This window comes from Nicotiana tabacum, chromosome 2 (assembly GCF_000715075.1).
Source record: "Nicotiana tabacum cultivar K326 chromosome 2, ASM71507v2, whole genome shotgun sequence".
NCBI classification, from domain to species: domain Eukaryota; kingdom Viridiplantae; phylum Streptophyta; class Magnoliopsida; order Solanales; family Solanaceae; genus Nicotiana; species Nicotiana tabacum.
The window spans coordinates 84,939,726-84,955,173 of record NC_134081.1 but is presented as its reverse complement, the minus strand read 5'-3'; the positions used below and the strand labels follow the sequence as shown (position 1 = coordinate 84,955,173).

Sequence of the window (15,448 nt, the reverse complement as noted above, 5' to 3'; positions counted from 1 at the left end):
CAAATGTATCCTACCTGACCCGCAGCCTACATTACAACCAATTAAAGTCGTACTTGATCCTAGACTGAACGAACTAGATTAATAGAGTAGTATACTATGGGCAAGTATATGGTGCATCTTTTGTGGCATATGAATGTTATTTCTGAGAGTGAGTGAATTCTTTCTATCTTGAGTTCCAAATTATTCTTAAATTTTATTGTGTGTGGAACTACTCTCTTTTGTTGTGTGAGGAAACTTGATTCATGAAGGAAAGGTAATGTCATTGACCTCTATATTAGAGTAAGTAAGTGAGTTGTGAATAATGCATGGTACTTGCGAGTCAAATCTTGAGATGAAGATGCCACACTCTTGTGCTTAGTCTATTTTAAAATTTCTTGGTGTGATGAGTTAGGAGAATTATTTAAAAAGGTCGTGTCTATATAAAGTATAGTTTGATTGCTCGAGGACGAGCAACGTTTAAGTGTGGGGTAGTGATGTTTGGCTATAATTCTATATTTTTAGTGCACTACTTATCTTACATTTTGAGGCTTTAATGCTAAAATATATTATATGTAAGCTTAATTGAGTTTATTTTATGTGTAGGTACGTTGAAGACGAAATTGGGAGCAAAGTAGAGATTTTATGTGTATTTTATATACTATAAGAATGGAGCTATGATTATTTGATTATTGAATATACAAGGAATAAAGTTTAATATAACAAAGGAAATCAAAACAAAGAAAGGAGAACAACTGAAAAAGAACCAAAAGCAAGAAACGAGAATGAGAAAAGAGTTTGAAAAGTTAGGCAGCAAAAAAAATTGAATTGAAGCTAAGCAGTTAGACGACATGAGAATATTTGCTCTCTATAGAGCATGCGTCGCGAGTATTAAAGCTCGATATGGAGCTGGCGACGCGCAGGCTAAAGAGAGGAGGAGCTCACATCAGAGGTTGCGGCACACAGTGTGTAGCGAGGTGAAGCTCGCATTTTGCCTCGCGAGGCGAGGCCAGTGGCGAGCGTGTTCCAGATTTTTAAAGCCTACTTTGTCTCCTATTTGGTTTTAGATTTGGTTATTTTGTCTAGGTCTCTTCTCTACACATATAAATAGTCATTAAACACCATTTCTTATGAGATTTTTGTGACCGGAGGCAAGAACATCACGTGGACAACTTTTGGAGGAGAAATCATAGAGTTCTTCAACCCTTTATCTTTTCCTTGTAATTTATTTATGCAAAATACTTGAAAAATTATTACTACGAACATGAGTGGCTAAAACCCATAATTCTGGGGTTGTGATTTAGCCATCAATATTATTATTTTATGTTAACTTAACCTTGATTACAATTTACTAATATATGGTTGTTTTTTCAATTCTGTGATTAATTGCTTAACTGTCTGGCCAGTAGTTAGGTTCTATTTACTATCTATGCTATGTTTGGAAAATCCATGTTTAGATTAAAGAAGAATTGAAGAGAGCATGATCTTAATTCTTAGGGGGGAATTTGTGGTTAGGATAGGAATATACCTAGTCAATGTGCTTAATTAAATATCATAATCTTAATGCGTTCTTGATAGATTGATCTCATAGGAATATAGGCGATAATCTATTTTGAATAGGTGAGTAGTACTTCGGGAGAAGGCTATGAGAGCAATTGTTCGATTAATTAGCAACCATGAGTGAATTGTATGAAAAGGAGAGTTAGCTAGAATACAATAGGATTGGTGAATCGATCACAACCCTGGAATATTTGTCTCTACTGAATACACCATAATTATTTTGCTACATGATAATTTAGTTATTCCTTCAAATTATAGTTTAGTATAATCACATTCTTGAACTCGATTTTGGCTTGACTGAATAACAATCTTGGTAATTTTAGTGGGTAGTTGATACAAGTCTATGTGGGTTCGACACTCAACTTATCATTTTATTACTTGTACAATCACGTATACTTGCGTGTGCATTTGGGAGCAACACTACCGATACAGCAAAACAATATGCTCAGTAGTATATCCTTAGTACATCCAACCGTACAGAACTGGTTAAGTGGCTTACAGGCTCGAGCTACCTTTAGATATGTCATTAGTACATCCGGTGTTTCATATGTATATATTGAAGAAGATGGTTGGAGACCCGTCGCTCATGTTCCGGTAGAGACTATTGAGGTTAATGAAGAATTGACTTATGAGAAAATTTTGGTTTCCATTCTTGATAGACAAGTTCAAAAGCTGAGGAATAAAGAGATTGCCTCCATGAAAGTGTTATAATGAAACCAACAAGTTGAAGAGGCCACCTGGGAGGTCGAGGAAGATATGAAAAGTAAATACCCTCATTTGTTTGTATAACTAAGTAGTTGTGTTTTGAAAGAACGTTAAGCGCTTACTTTCCATAAATTCTTTTCCATTTGTACAATGTATATGTAAGATGCTCCTTTTGGTAATATAATGCTTACGAGATTATGATTGGTGTTATTTTCATGCTATGTTACGTCATTGGATTATGAATATGTTGTTAGGATTGGTTTCTGGAGCTCTGACAGGTGGATAGGCCCAAATACATGGGAGATTCTCCCTAAAGTTTTGAAATTTTGGGGAGTTAGTCAAATTTGGAATTTCTGGTGTGTGGGAGAAACCATGTTGTGTGTTTCTGGCGGAATCTATTCCTCATTCGAGGACGAATGATACTAAGCGGGGGAGGATGTAAGGCCCCGTAAAATTACCAAGAACTCGAGGTTTTGGGGGTGCCAAGGTATGCTAGTACGGTACGGACATTTTGGGTTGTGCAAAGCATTGAGGAGTTGGTGGAAGAAATTGGCATAACAAGAAATTTATGTGGTCCCTTATGCGGCCGCAGAACCACCGAGGAGTTGAATGGGAGAAGCTTAATTTTGGAGGTCGTTTTATAGTTAATTATACGGCCACGTAATTGTTTTGCGGGCCGCACTTCCATCGCAAAATCAGCTTAGGAAATTCCGGAGGGATGTTTCGCAATCCACTTCTCGGCCGCAGAAGTGATCTGTGGATTCCATCGCAGAATCAGCTTGGGAAATTCCAGAGGGATGTTTCGCAATCCACTTCTCGGCCGCAGAAGTGATCTGCGGACCGCAGATCTACAACAAAGGGACCAGGCCAACCCAGGGTTTTGGAAGTCATTTCACGGTCCATTCTGCGGACCGCATATGTGTTTCGCGGTCACATCTACGATCGCTGATCCTGTTTGGAGAGTCCATTTTGTGTATTTTTAAACCCAACCCAATTCTAATAAAAGGCATAAGGTGGTCATTTGGGAGCAAAAAGCTGATGTTTAAGAGAGAGGGGGGACTAGAGAGAGAAAGAGGATCTCTCCACATCTTCCACTTCAATTCCTTGCTCAAGCCTTGGGAATTGAATAAAGAAAGCTTGCAAGTCTTATTCTAAGAGGTAAGGTTCCATACCCTAGTCCTCAATTTCAAATTTAGAAAGAAGATGGGTAATAGGGAGTGTGATTCTTAGGAGTGGGAGTTGTTCTTTGTGCATGCATGTACCAATAAAGGTGGTGGGGATATTGTTGAACTAATATGGGTAAACTATTGGTTGTGGGATGAAGGAATTCCATCATAGAAACCTTGTAGTTGAATTGCACACCTAGTGCTTAATAACATACCTAAATAAACTGAACACATGAATCATTTCCTAATTATGGGTCAATTTTGTCATATCTCTAATAGATTAAAGTTGCTAGAATTTTTGGAGTGTTGTAGTAACCTAAAAGAAGCTCAAGCGAGGTATGTTGGCTAAACTCTTTCCGTAGAATCAGTCTCCTCAAAATTCTCATAAACTTTGATTATGGTTGATCAAATTCCTTTTTTTGTCATTATCATTTGCTTTTATGGTTAGCTGGTCCAAATGCCTATAGTTTGATTCATGTTTCGATTGCATAATGTTATGCTCCTCTTTTGTGTTTGTCCCTCAATGTGTTTTGAATTCTTACATGTCTGTGGGCTGAAGATATAATTTCTCTCAATATTTCAAATATTCTTAAATGTTCTAAGATGATCCCGGAAAGGAAATGAAAGAATGAAAGTATGAATTGTGAAATGTGGTCGTAGTGCCAAGAATGATGATTTACATATGAGGCCAAGAGTTCCACTGAAAATGAAAGAAAGTATGAAAGGCTATGAAAAGTACATGATCATTTATTGATAAATGCTTTTGGGAGTATCGTTAGCTCTCCGAGGAAGGCAGGGTCATAAACACCCAAGCCTGAAACTGCACGTGTCGGTGTACGGATTGATTAAGGGATAAATTTCTATTATATTATATTGAAATTATTTCTCTTAATTGGAATGAGCTGATTTGAGAGCTAGCAAAGAAGATGTCGACCCACACGGCATTGTGGTGAGACGGCTTAGCCGATCGGGCAGAGATCGGATGTCATGCCGCAAACATGGTGATTTTGTGTTTTGATGCCGAGCCTCATACTTTGGGGTGAGACGGCTTAGCGGATTAGGTATAGATCGGACTCCGTGCTATAAGCACGGTGTTGTCTCGGTGTTAAACATCTCCCAACCTAAAATATTGATTATTTCTTGAAGATTTACCTCACTCTTGACTTGGTGTTCTAATATTATTGATTTTCTCATTTATTTCATATTCCTCTCCTTTTGTACCATTACTCTATTCATTGAGGGGATGTTTAGCTCTACATACTAGTACTATTTTATGTGTACTAACGTCCCTTTTGTTGGGAATGCTACATCTTTAATGGATGCAGGTAATTCCGCAGCAGGCGACATCGATCAATGATAGTGGTACACCCTCTTCTAAGCTGACTTGGTGAGTCCCACTTCATATCAGTGTCTTGTATATTTTGCTTCATGTATTTAGTATTTTGAGGTATATCAGGGGTCGTCGGCCCTATCATATTACTCTTTTGTATCAATTAGCGGCTCCGTAGACATGTAGACATAGTGTGGGTTATATTTTGATTTGGGAAAGTCAAACTAGAAATGTTTTACTTGTAACACATGTTTCCACTTCTAAACTACGAATGTGTAATGTATTTTGGGAATTGTCTAAAAGAAATTGGTGTTGTACATGTTACTCTTTCATTGTCTAACTCGTGATATTCATCTTTGCAGTATTTATGGGTAAGGTCGGGTAGAAAGCATCAAGTAGGTTTGCTTAACTGGGATATCTCGGTTGAGCGTCGGTCACGCTCCCCAAGGTCTGGGCATGACACAAGATTTGAACTTTATGAATGCTAAGTTTTAGGATTGTGATATTAGATGTTAGTAACTGAGTTCTAAATTTAATTTTTTGCACATATTTAGTGAGTTTTCAATATAAATACAGAGTTCAGTCTAAATCCACTATACTTGGTCGATCCCGTAGCTTACCTACTAACAATATACATGAGCACTTTGGCTTTCCATGTATCATAACTATCAAAATTTACAAGCATTACAAAAAAAATGACAATGGAGAAAAATGGATAGCATGGTAATAGTAGTAGTAGATTTTCATCAATGATAAAAGCAGTGGTAAATTTGTTTAACCAAAAAATAGTCTTTGTGGTAAAAGCACATAAAAAGATAATTCGGGATTTCTAATAACCAATCTTACTTCACTTTTTCTAATATAAACGAATTAGAAATAATAAAAATAAAATATTGAGAGAATAAGGAAAAAGAAAACTTATTGATGATCGCAGCTTCTTTCCAAAACAAGATCTTCAAATAGCAGAAAGTAAAATTATAAGCAATTGATAATATAATTTTGAGTATTCCTTGACGATCGTACAAAATATGGTAAGGAAGGTTATATAAGGGTACAATATGTAACTGTTTTTCCCTACTTAATTTGTGTCCGTTACTAATATTTATTATATTTATTACCATTTATTTGAGCAATTTGTAATGGTTATAGTAATAATAGTCAATCGCGCACAATCAGGGATTATGTCGATTTCTTTCCATATCTATGACTATTAATTAGTCTTTCTTCCTTGCAGTCTTTAATCGTGCATCCTGCGTCTATCTCTTCTTTTTCAGTTGTCAGATGCGGTATCTTTGTAAAAATCCCATGGGTGTTTTACCCATGTCTCTCCTAACCTTCATTCTTCTTTATTGTCGTGACTCTCATGCCACTTGTCAGTGCTTCATTAATTCCATGTCAAGTCTATTTTTTCATCAATACAGACAATATCACGAAATAATAGAAAGGGTACGAGGTTTGTTATTTAATATTTGGAAAAGGGCCAACAATACCCCTAACGTATTGAAAATGGCTCAAAAATACCCTATGTTAACCTTTTGGTCCGCAAATGCCCCTAACATTTATTTTTGGGCTCAAACTTATCCCTATATCTAATAGAAATAACCTGATCAATTTTTTGACTTTAACTTCGCCATGTGACATTTTCTTAACCCGCCACGTGTATTATTTGTATTAAATAAAATTTACTTGTATCTTTTAAAACACCCAACGACCCTGACTCGCTCCTATATATTTGGACGGTCGGCTAAAAATAATTATATTTGCTAGTTAAATATATAAAAAATATACATTGATTATATATAAAAATATGTATATTATACATTAATATTTTAATATATATTTTACATGATATTATTTTTAGGAGAAATTATACGGTGTAGTTTTCCCTTCAAATTTTATAGATCTTAACAAGTTAAACAAATATAAATTTTAATTTGCAAACATAAAAATGATAATGTTCTATTTATATGACCTTCTAAAGGAGAAGCAAAGAAACAAATAGAAAGAAAATTCTTTAAAACCTTTAATTATATACATATCCAACTGATTAGCACATTAATGGACTTCACTTGATCTTTTCAACGGGAACTAATAGTGTTTTAATATATAACGATAGAGCTAAAATATTAGCAAAAACTGTCGTTCCATTGTCAGATTTGCTTAATAAATTCGAGTTATAGATCATAATTAATAGGAAAAATTACACCGTATAAGTTTTCCTAAAAATAATAGCAGGTAAAATAATATTAAAATATTAATGTATAATATACAAATTTTTATATATAATCAATGTATATTTTTATATATATTTAACTAGCGAATATAATTATTTTTAGCCGACCGTCCAAATATATAGGAGCGGGTCAGGGTCGTTGGGTATTTTAAAAGATACATATAGGTTTTATTTAATACAAGTAATATACGTGGCACAAACCAGACTTTTTACGATTTGAAGATATAAATTATATTCTTTGTGGTAGGTGGTATCATATATCATATATATAAAATAGAAAGGCTTCATTTAGGAGCGATGTTTTCATCCAACTAGTTTTATCGTAAATAAGCGGTTAAAGAATGTTACGTCCAATTATTCCCATATTTTTCCTTGGTCAACAACCAAGCAACTACATATATCTAAAAAAGTCTGGGTTAAGAAAATGCCACATGGAGAAGTTAAAGTCAAAGAATTGTCCAGGTTAGTTCTGTTAGACATATGGGTAAGTTTGAGCCCAAAAACAAATGCTAGGGGCATTTGCGGACCAAAAGATTAACGAATGATATTTTTAAGCCTTTTTCAATATGTTAGGAATATTGTTGGCATTTTCCCTTTAATATTTGTAGGAAGTAGGAACATTGTTTTGACTCTACACAATTTGCTGTTTGACATAGGCTAGTAGATGATATATACGAATTGCGGATACTGAGAATGGTCCCTACAAGTTTGATAAGCAATGTGAAACGAAAAAAACAAGGGGAAATCATGGGTAGCCAGGTGTAATAAAATATTCCGTATTTATGTAAGGTGCGGGAAAAGTCGAACTTTAAAGGGTATAATTAAGACAGTCTATTCTAATACAAACATCAGTAATTGCTTTCATAATTTGAAACTTGACTTATAAGTTATGCAAAGATAATTTTATCGTTGTTTCAAGACTCGGATAAAATGGAGAGAGGAATTGATAGTTATTGAATCCCTTATAAAGAGGGTTAGACCTGCAGCTAATTCTGCCTCAACAAGGAGACAAAAACTATGTGAAGTGAAATAAATAAAAAAGAAAGAAAAAGAAAAAGAAAAAGTAGAGTACTTTCGTCGCGAAGAAACTTATCTATATCTTTGCATGAATTCCTTTGACACATGATGATGCCTTTCTTTGTTAGTACAGTATCCCTTTTAGGGTACTACTTATTTTAATAAGAATTTGAAAAGATAGCTAATTAATTGCCTTTCTTTCAGAGTGACTCGACAAAAAACAGAGGGACGAGAGTCGCCATTTCCAATAGAGTGTCCACAACTCGGTAAAAGTGGAATTACTTTTTGAATATTTTTTTATTCTGATAATTTAATTCAATTCAACTATCGGTCTTCATTTTTTAAATTTCAATAATTCGGTTCAATTTTTTATTTTGTTACAAAAAACTGTCGAACAAATGAAAAAATTGAATAATATACACTTTATAATAATTCAAGTATGTATTTTTATTATTTTAATGATATTATCTCAGAGACTTAATCTTAAGCTAAAATTAAATCAAAATTTAATAAAATTGATCAGAATCGACGGTGTACGCATTACCTTTAAATTTTTATTGGTGGAAAGACTTAACTTGTGTTTTTTTTAAAATAAAAAAAAGATCGAACCACATTTATATGTGGAGGACTTCTACTAATAGAGACTATAAATCTTGATAGTATAGGTATATCAATTGGACTTTCTAATGGCACATTTTTGTGTTGAAACTTCTAGAACAATTAATTAATTAAATTAAAAAGGGTATATCAAAGGAATTTTCATTGGGAGGTTTGGACCCCACAGAAGGCAAAATATATGGTGATTAGCAAACAAAGCGTGTCACTTTTGAGGTTAAAAAACCTTCTTATCATCGTCCTAATCAACCTTTTTAGATTGTTTGCCCAAATGTTGTCTCGTGTTCATTGGATATTTGGGCAGCCACTGAAAGGCAAATATATAGTATTTGTTAGTAGCAAAAAAGCTTGACACATTTTTTATGAGAGGCTTATCAAAACTTTTCTTTGTTCACCTTAGAGGTGGGGCCCATTTGCCCTCTTTTCAACCCCATCACGTGTCGGGCTAATCTCATATTATGAAACCATGCGTGTCGATTGATTAAAGGCCTAATTTTCAGTTCTCCAGCACTTAATACGTCATTGAAAGCCACTAATCACCTCATTTTTTCTTCTATTTCATGGACTACATTTTCTGTTAAATGACAAATATACCCTCCATCATCACATGGAATCTATCCATAGGTTGAGAATATTTCGCATCACAAGTTGTAACAATACTCCATTGGCTGTTCACATTATCAGATTACTTACACATTAAAATAAATATAAGAACTTTAGAGTTTAAATTCCGTATATTGTCATGTAAAAATTACTTATAGTAAGATCATAAAAAAGTAAACTACATGTAACTTTCGCTACTAACGTGGATTCGTGAGATAGAAACTAATAAAATAAATAAACTATTATAACAGATTAAACTACCTGACTATGTAATATTGTTAGGGTTCGTTTGGTACGATAGATAAGGGATAATTAATTCCGCATTAAATTTAAGATGAATTTATCTCACATTTGGTTGGGATAAACTCGTGGTATAACTAATTCCTCGATTAGTTATCCCGAGATTGTAATGTTATTTTATCCTCATGGGATGGTAGAATAGCTAATCACAGGATAATTAATCATTAGATAACTTATTTCCCAACCAAACGGCCTCTTACAGCTTATTTGGATGGTTGTTACTCATCGTTTCATAATGTATTCTATTGTATTATATTGTATTGTACTGTATCGGTTGATGAATACAATATTTGGATAGATTATATCGTTTGTTGTGTTTCATGATATTACACACCAGCAATATGAAGAATAAACTTGTAATATTATAAAGAAAAATTATGATACGGGATAAATTTATTATATAAAAAGGTAGGATAAATGATAAAATAAAATTATTTAATAATAATGAAGGGTGAGATGAGAGAAAAAGACAAGATAACAACGCAACAAAACAAATCGATCGTTACATAAAGTGACACACTTCGCCGTTACGTAACGACGGATTTAACGATACGATACAATAAAATTTAAGTAACGATACGATACAATAAATAGCTACTAGTAGTTATTTATTTTGCCCGTATATATAACACAAATCATTATAGTAAAAGTGTGTTGATAATATGGAAAAGAGGATAAGTTAGAAATTTTATTGGTTAATTTAATTGATGGTGTAAAAAAATTAATTTTCTGTATAAAACTTAAATCCGTCCTCGTATATATACCATATAAAAGGAGGAGGGGAGAGGGGTATATAGTTTATTAAGCTAACAAATATCCAGCCGTATACCATATAAAAGAAGATGGGGGGAGAGGGGACTAGGCAAATCTTAAATTAAACAATCCAATTTCCAGCTGATTCTCTGTATTTTTGTACCACAACCAAACTACACACCATTTCTCTCTGCTAAAGATCCGAAATCTGAAAGCAGAATTTTCTTACCATTCATCAAGTTTGTACTCTTCTTCTTGTTATTATTGTTATTACGAGTATTATTATATTATTATTGTAATTCAGCAACTGGCTCGGATCAAATAGAATAAAAGGAAATTGATCTTTTATTCTAAGTTAATGGAGAGTACAGATTCATCAAGCGGCTCTCATCAGCAGCCTCAGCTTCCCCCTGGCTTCCGTTTTCACCCCACAGATGAAGAACTCGTCGTTCACTACCTCAAGAAGAGAGTTGCTTCTGTTCCTCTTCCCGTTGCTATTATCGCTGAAGTTGATCTTTACAAATTTGATCCCTGGGAACTCCCTGGTATATATTTACTCCACCTTTTTTGCTCCTACGAAGGAAAATATTTTTTTAAAAGAAATTTGTCTCGTAATCCAACACTCTCTTGAAATTTAGAAACTTGCGAAGAAGGTGATTGTTTTCTTTTAAATGGAAGATAATAGGTTTTAGTTTAATTTCGACGAAATGATTTATTTTCTGGAAAACATTTTCTGATACATATTTTCTTCATACTAAACACATATATCTTCTTGTGTTCTTTAAAGAGGTGTGAAAGAATGATAATCTAAAAGGAAAAAGTCGATGATATTTTTTTTTCCCCTTTTTGATCCTGTTCGTTTTCTAAAAAGTTAGCAATTGAAGTTTATGGAAATTTTGATATTTGGACCTTAGCTTTGAATGTTTGAGGTATTTTAATTTAATTTGATTGCAGCTAAGGCGACGTTTGGAGAACAAGAATGGTATTTTTTCAGTCCAAGGGATAGGAAGTATCCAAATGGAGCGAGGCCAAACAGAGCGGCAACTTCTGGTTATTGGAAAGCTACCGGAACAGATAAGCCGGTGCTCACCGCCGGTGGAACTCAAAAAGTGGGTGTCAAAAAAGCACTGGTTTTCTATGGAGGTAAACCTCCTAAAGGGGTGAAAACGAATTGGATCATGCATGAATATAGACTTGCTGATAATAAAGCAAATAACAAGCCCCCTGGTTGTGACGTTGCCAATAAAAAATCCTTAAGGGTAAGTATCTTTTATTTTCTTTAGTTTAATTTATAAAACTTCTGCTGAATTTAGAAGTGCATATGTGGCTTTGACTGCACTTGCAAATATTGAAGTCAGTATCTGCAAGTTGAACTTTGGCTATCAATATTTGCAAATACTAAACTTTGGTCATCAATATTTGCAAAAACTGAATTTTAGTACTTAAAAATATACTTGGGTGAAATATTGAAAAACGTAGTCTAAGAATATTTCAAGTGGAATAAGATTTTTTTTCAGAAAACTTGTAACGTTTTTTTCAAGTGAAATTCATGTCCAAATACAAATATCTCTAGTACTTTTCTTCAAATTCTAGTTTTTAGCGGATGCAACCAAAGTATTCCTTTTTGTTACGATCACAAAGCTTAGAGAAGAATCTATTGGTAAGGATGTACCTAATAGCCGCCTCACACATGGCCGATTCTTATTACAAAAAGAAAAAGCTTAAAGAGAATTGATTTTTTATTTTTAGAGTATTAGTAGTATTTGATTGAGATTGATTAGTGAAAGCTTGATTTTTGTTTTTGTGCGCAGCTAGATGATTGGGTTTTATGTAGGATTTACAAGAAGAACAATACTCAGAGGCCAATAGATCACGAGAGGGACGATTTAAATGATATAATTGGAGCAACATGCATACCAAATAACTCAATGTCAATGCCCAACCCTTTTGGTCAACAAAAATCTTCCAACTATACTACATTGCTCGAAACTCATGACCAGAATATATATGATCAAGGTATGCAATTTTCTTCAAAGTCGTCGTCACAACTTCCAGTTAATGTACTCAGTACAAGCGCGAGTGTACTCCCTTCAAAGCGGTCGCTAACTGGTTTATATTGGAACGAAGAAGCAACGGCTAATGACAACTCCCAATCCACAAAAAGATTTTTAACAGAGAATATTAATAACATGGACGATGGTTTAAGCATGAATCTGAGATCAGATCATGACCAGAATGGCTCTATTGCAAGTCTTTTGAGTCAACTTCCTCAAACTCCGTCACTTCAACAACAACAACAACAAATTCTGCAAGGGTCACTTAGCGATGGCGTTTTTCGACAACCTTATTCAGGGATAAACTGGTACTCTTAATTAGACATCAAAAAAATTAATGTAAATCATATTAATTACTATACCATATTACATACAGGATCCGCTAACTAATTATTGTCACAGAATTTCGCACGAGGGTGTTAATTAGATTAGTGGGATTGCTGGATTTGGGTATTGAGTTTTTTGTTGGTAGCTAAGAAATTAAAAGGACAGAATTTATAGATGATTTACAGTTTTTTTTTTGGGGAGCGATCGAGTCTATGTTAGCAAAATTAAAAGCTTAGGTGAGGCCATGTATATTTTTGTTTTTAACTGTCTGTCTTTATAGTATATAATATAAAAATTCATACACCTCCAAGGTTTGTCTGTGAATATATAGCTAGAGATGCATAGAAACAAATCTTGTAATCTTCCTGTAGAGAATTACAACATATATGTATTCGATATTATATTGGAAAAAATATATTCTGCACACATAATATTCCATGTAGTTGTGCTTTGTCTATCACCTCTATATATCATGAGCTTCTCATTGTTCTGCAATTTTTTATTTTTATTTATTTTGCTTTCTCTAATTTTACCTCTAATTAAACTAACTACCAGAACGAAAAATTGACCCGTGGGTAACAAAAAATTACTTTTTTTGCAACTTTTTTTAAGATTCCTAAAACCCTAAATGGTAAAGCTCGACTGGATTTGTATGTTAGTTAGCTCAGTGGGAGATTATATTTACTAGAGCTACAATTATCTGATAGTAGGCAGGTTGTTAATTTTGATAAAGAATTGGTTTTTTTCATTTTCCAAAAGCATAGAGTAGCATTAAGCAGTGAAATTTGCTATCTTAGAAGAAAAGAAATCCTGTTAAGGGAAAAGATAAGAATCATTAGTTGTTGTGGAAAGCTGAGTAGCAAATTAAATAGAGACATATTCTTGAGGATCATACATACATGATACAACTAGCACATTGCATACATGACATGATTGATGTAATTATTTATGGGAGGAATCAAACAGCTAGATAATCTCATTGACTGCTCCCTTATTATATTGAGTCCAATTTAAGTACTCTTTTATTAATCAGTTTTGCTTTCTAATGCCTATCCTTCACAAAGAAATTTACATAAGAGAAAAGAAAAGACTACCCAAAAGAAAAACACATTCCCTTTTCCATTAAATTTGCAAGATTTACTTTATTACGGTGATATTAGAGTCAACTTATGCACTGAGTACTTGTCCAACAAAATGTGAGGTGCGTTTATGTCTCTACTGAAATTTAAACCTTTTATTTTTTAATAAGATTTGTGCGTGACTTATACTTCTAGGTCGTAGCGTTCTTCGAACCTTTGACATGATATACAAATTAAGGAGCTTTGCTTTTGTATTTAGGAGAAAATTAATTAATTGAGAAAATAAAATTAGAAGCACTCATGGCAATTAGAATAGGAAATCCCATCATATTTTGTCTCGATATATTATCAGCAAGGTGCCAAGTGCATTTTTTATCTCCATCGTAATTTGAACTTTTTTTTCAAAGATTTTAACCCACATTAGTGACTTGCACTGTTAGGCCGTCACGCTTTTCGAGCTTTTGACATGATATACAAATTAAGGAGATTTGCTTTTGCATTTAATTAGGAGAAAATTAATTATTTGAGAAAATAAAATTAGAAGCAGTCATGGCAATTAGAATAGGAAATTCCACCATATTTTGTCTCGATATACTTGGGACGTCATACTTTTTCTATTTATTATATCTACCTTCATTTTCTTGGATTAGAGATGGGCAAAGTATATTCCAAGAGCCATAGGTCCTCACATATTGACAACAAGATGCTACCTCACAATTACCTTTCTTTCTTTGCTGACTCTGGACCATCTCGTTATCATCAATGGGGAATCATTATCTCCAAACCATAATCTTTTCTTTTTCTCTTTTTAATTATCTTTTAATTAATTGCATTTCCTTTCCAAGGAAACATAACAAAACTACTTTAAAAAGATTTCATTTCACTACTACTTATTTTAGCAACACATAATGCGGAGGATCCAAATGCATGTATTTAGAATCATGGCTTCACATCATCTACGAAATCGATAGAGATGCTTATTGCATACAAGTGTGAACATACGTATATTTATTTATTTATTTATCTTTCTACATGACGTAAGTTTAACGAAATACCTAATTTTTATCTTTCTTTTCAACAGCAATTTAACTTTCAAGTATTTCCACATTCCAAAAATACGTTGTAGCATACGTATGAATAGGTATTGCCAAGTTACCAAAAAAAAGTATTATACATCCTTACTTGCTCGATTAAAATAGTCCATCTACCTCTTTTTCAAAACCATTCATAACAACGACTTAGAGGTTAACAAATCTTATCTCTAGGGTAACAAATGGAAGCTCATAAACTAAATTTCTTTTATCAGCAAAAACATAAAGGAATTTAATAAATGGTTTTTGAAGCTTATTTGCTGGAAAGAGATGGTCAGTATGAATTTGGGTACCCGTTTGAATTTGTCTTCAATTAATATGTTGAATTTTTGTTAAGTCACAGTTTAGTAGCGATTAACATAAGAAGATGGCCCACTTGAAATGATAATACAATGTCATCTTTCTCAACCGATTTTTACTGATTTTGAGTGAATGCACTATCTTGATAGATATATATATATGGCATATACTTCCAAAAAAGGAGGTCTATGACAATTTATAATTACTAAGCTTATGACCAAAGATTAAGCAAATCATAATTGCGAGAAAACTGATTGATTGGACCCCTAATTGTTGTAGGTTAGAGCAAACAGTTATTGTATACCCCTGCCATTATAATAAATGCTACTACTCCCTTTG

At 33.5% G+C, this 15,448-nt stretch overlaps 1 protein-coding gene across 1 annotated transcript; it reads left to right on the top strand.

The window, feature by feature from the left end:
* Positions 1-10,409: 10,409 nt before the first annotated feature.
* Positions 10,410-12,833, top strand: LOC107789325 (NAC transcription factor 56). The gene is made up of 3 exons (XM_016611114.2): positions 10,410-10,803; positions 11,213-11,517; positions 12,070-12,833. Exons 1-3 carry the CDS (start codon positions 10,617-10,619, stop codon positions 12,628-12,630), a joined length of 1,053 nt encoding a protein of 350 aa, XP_016466600.1. The 5' UTR covers positions 10,410-10,616; the 3' UTR covers positions 12,631-12,833.
* Positions 12,834-15,448: the final 2,615 nt, after the last annotated feature.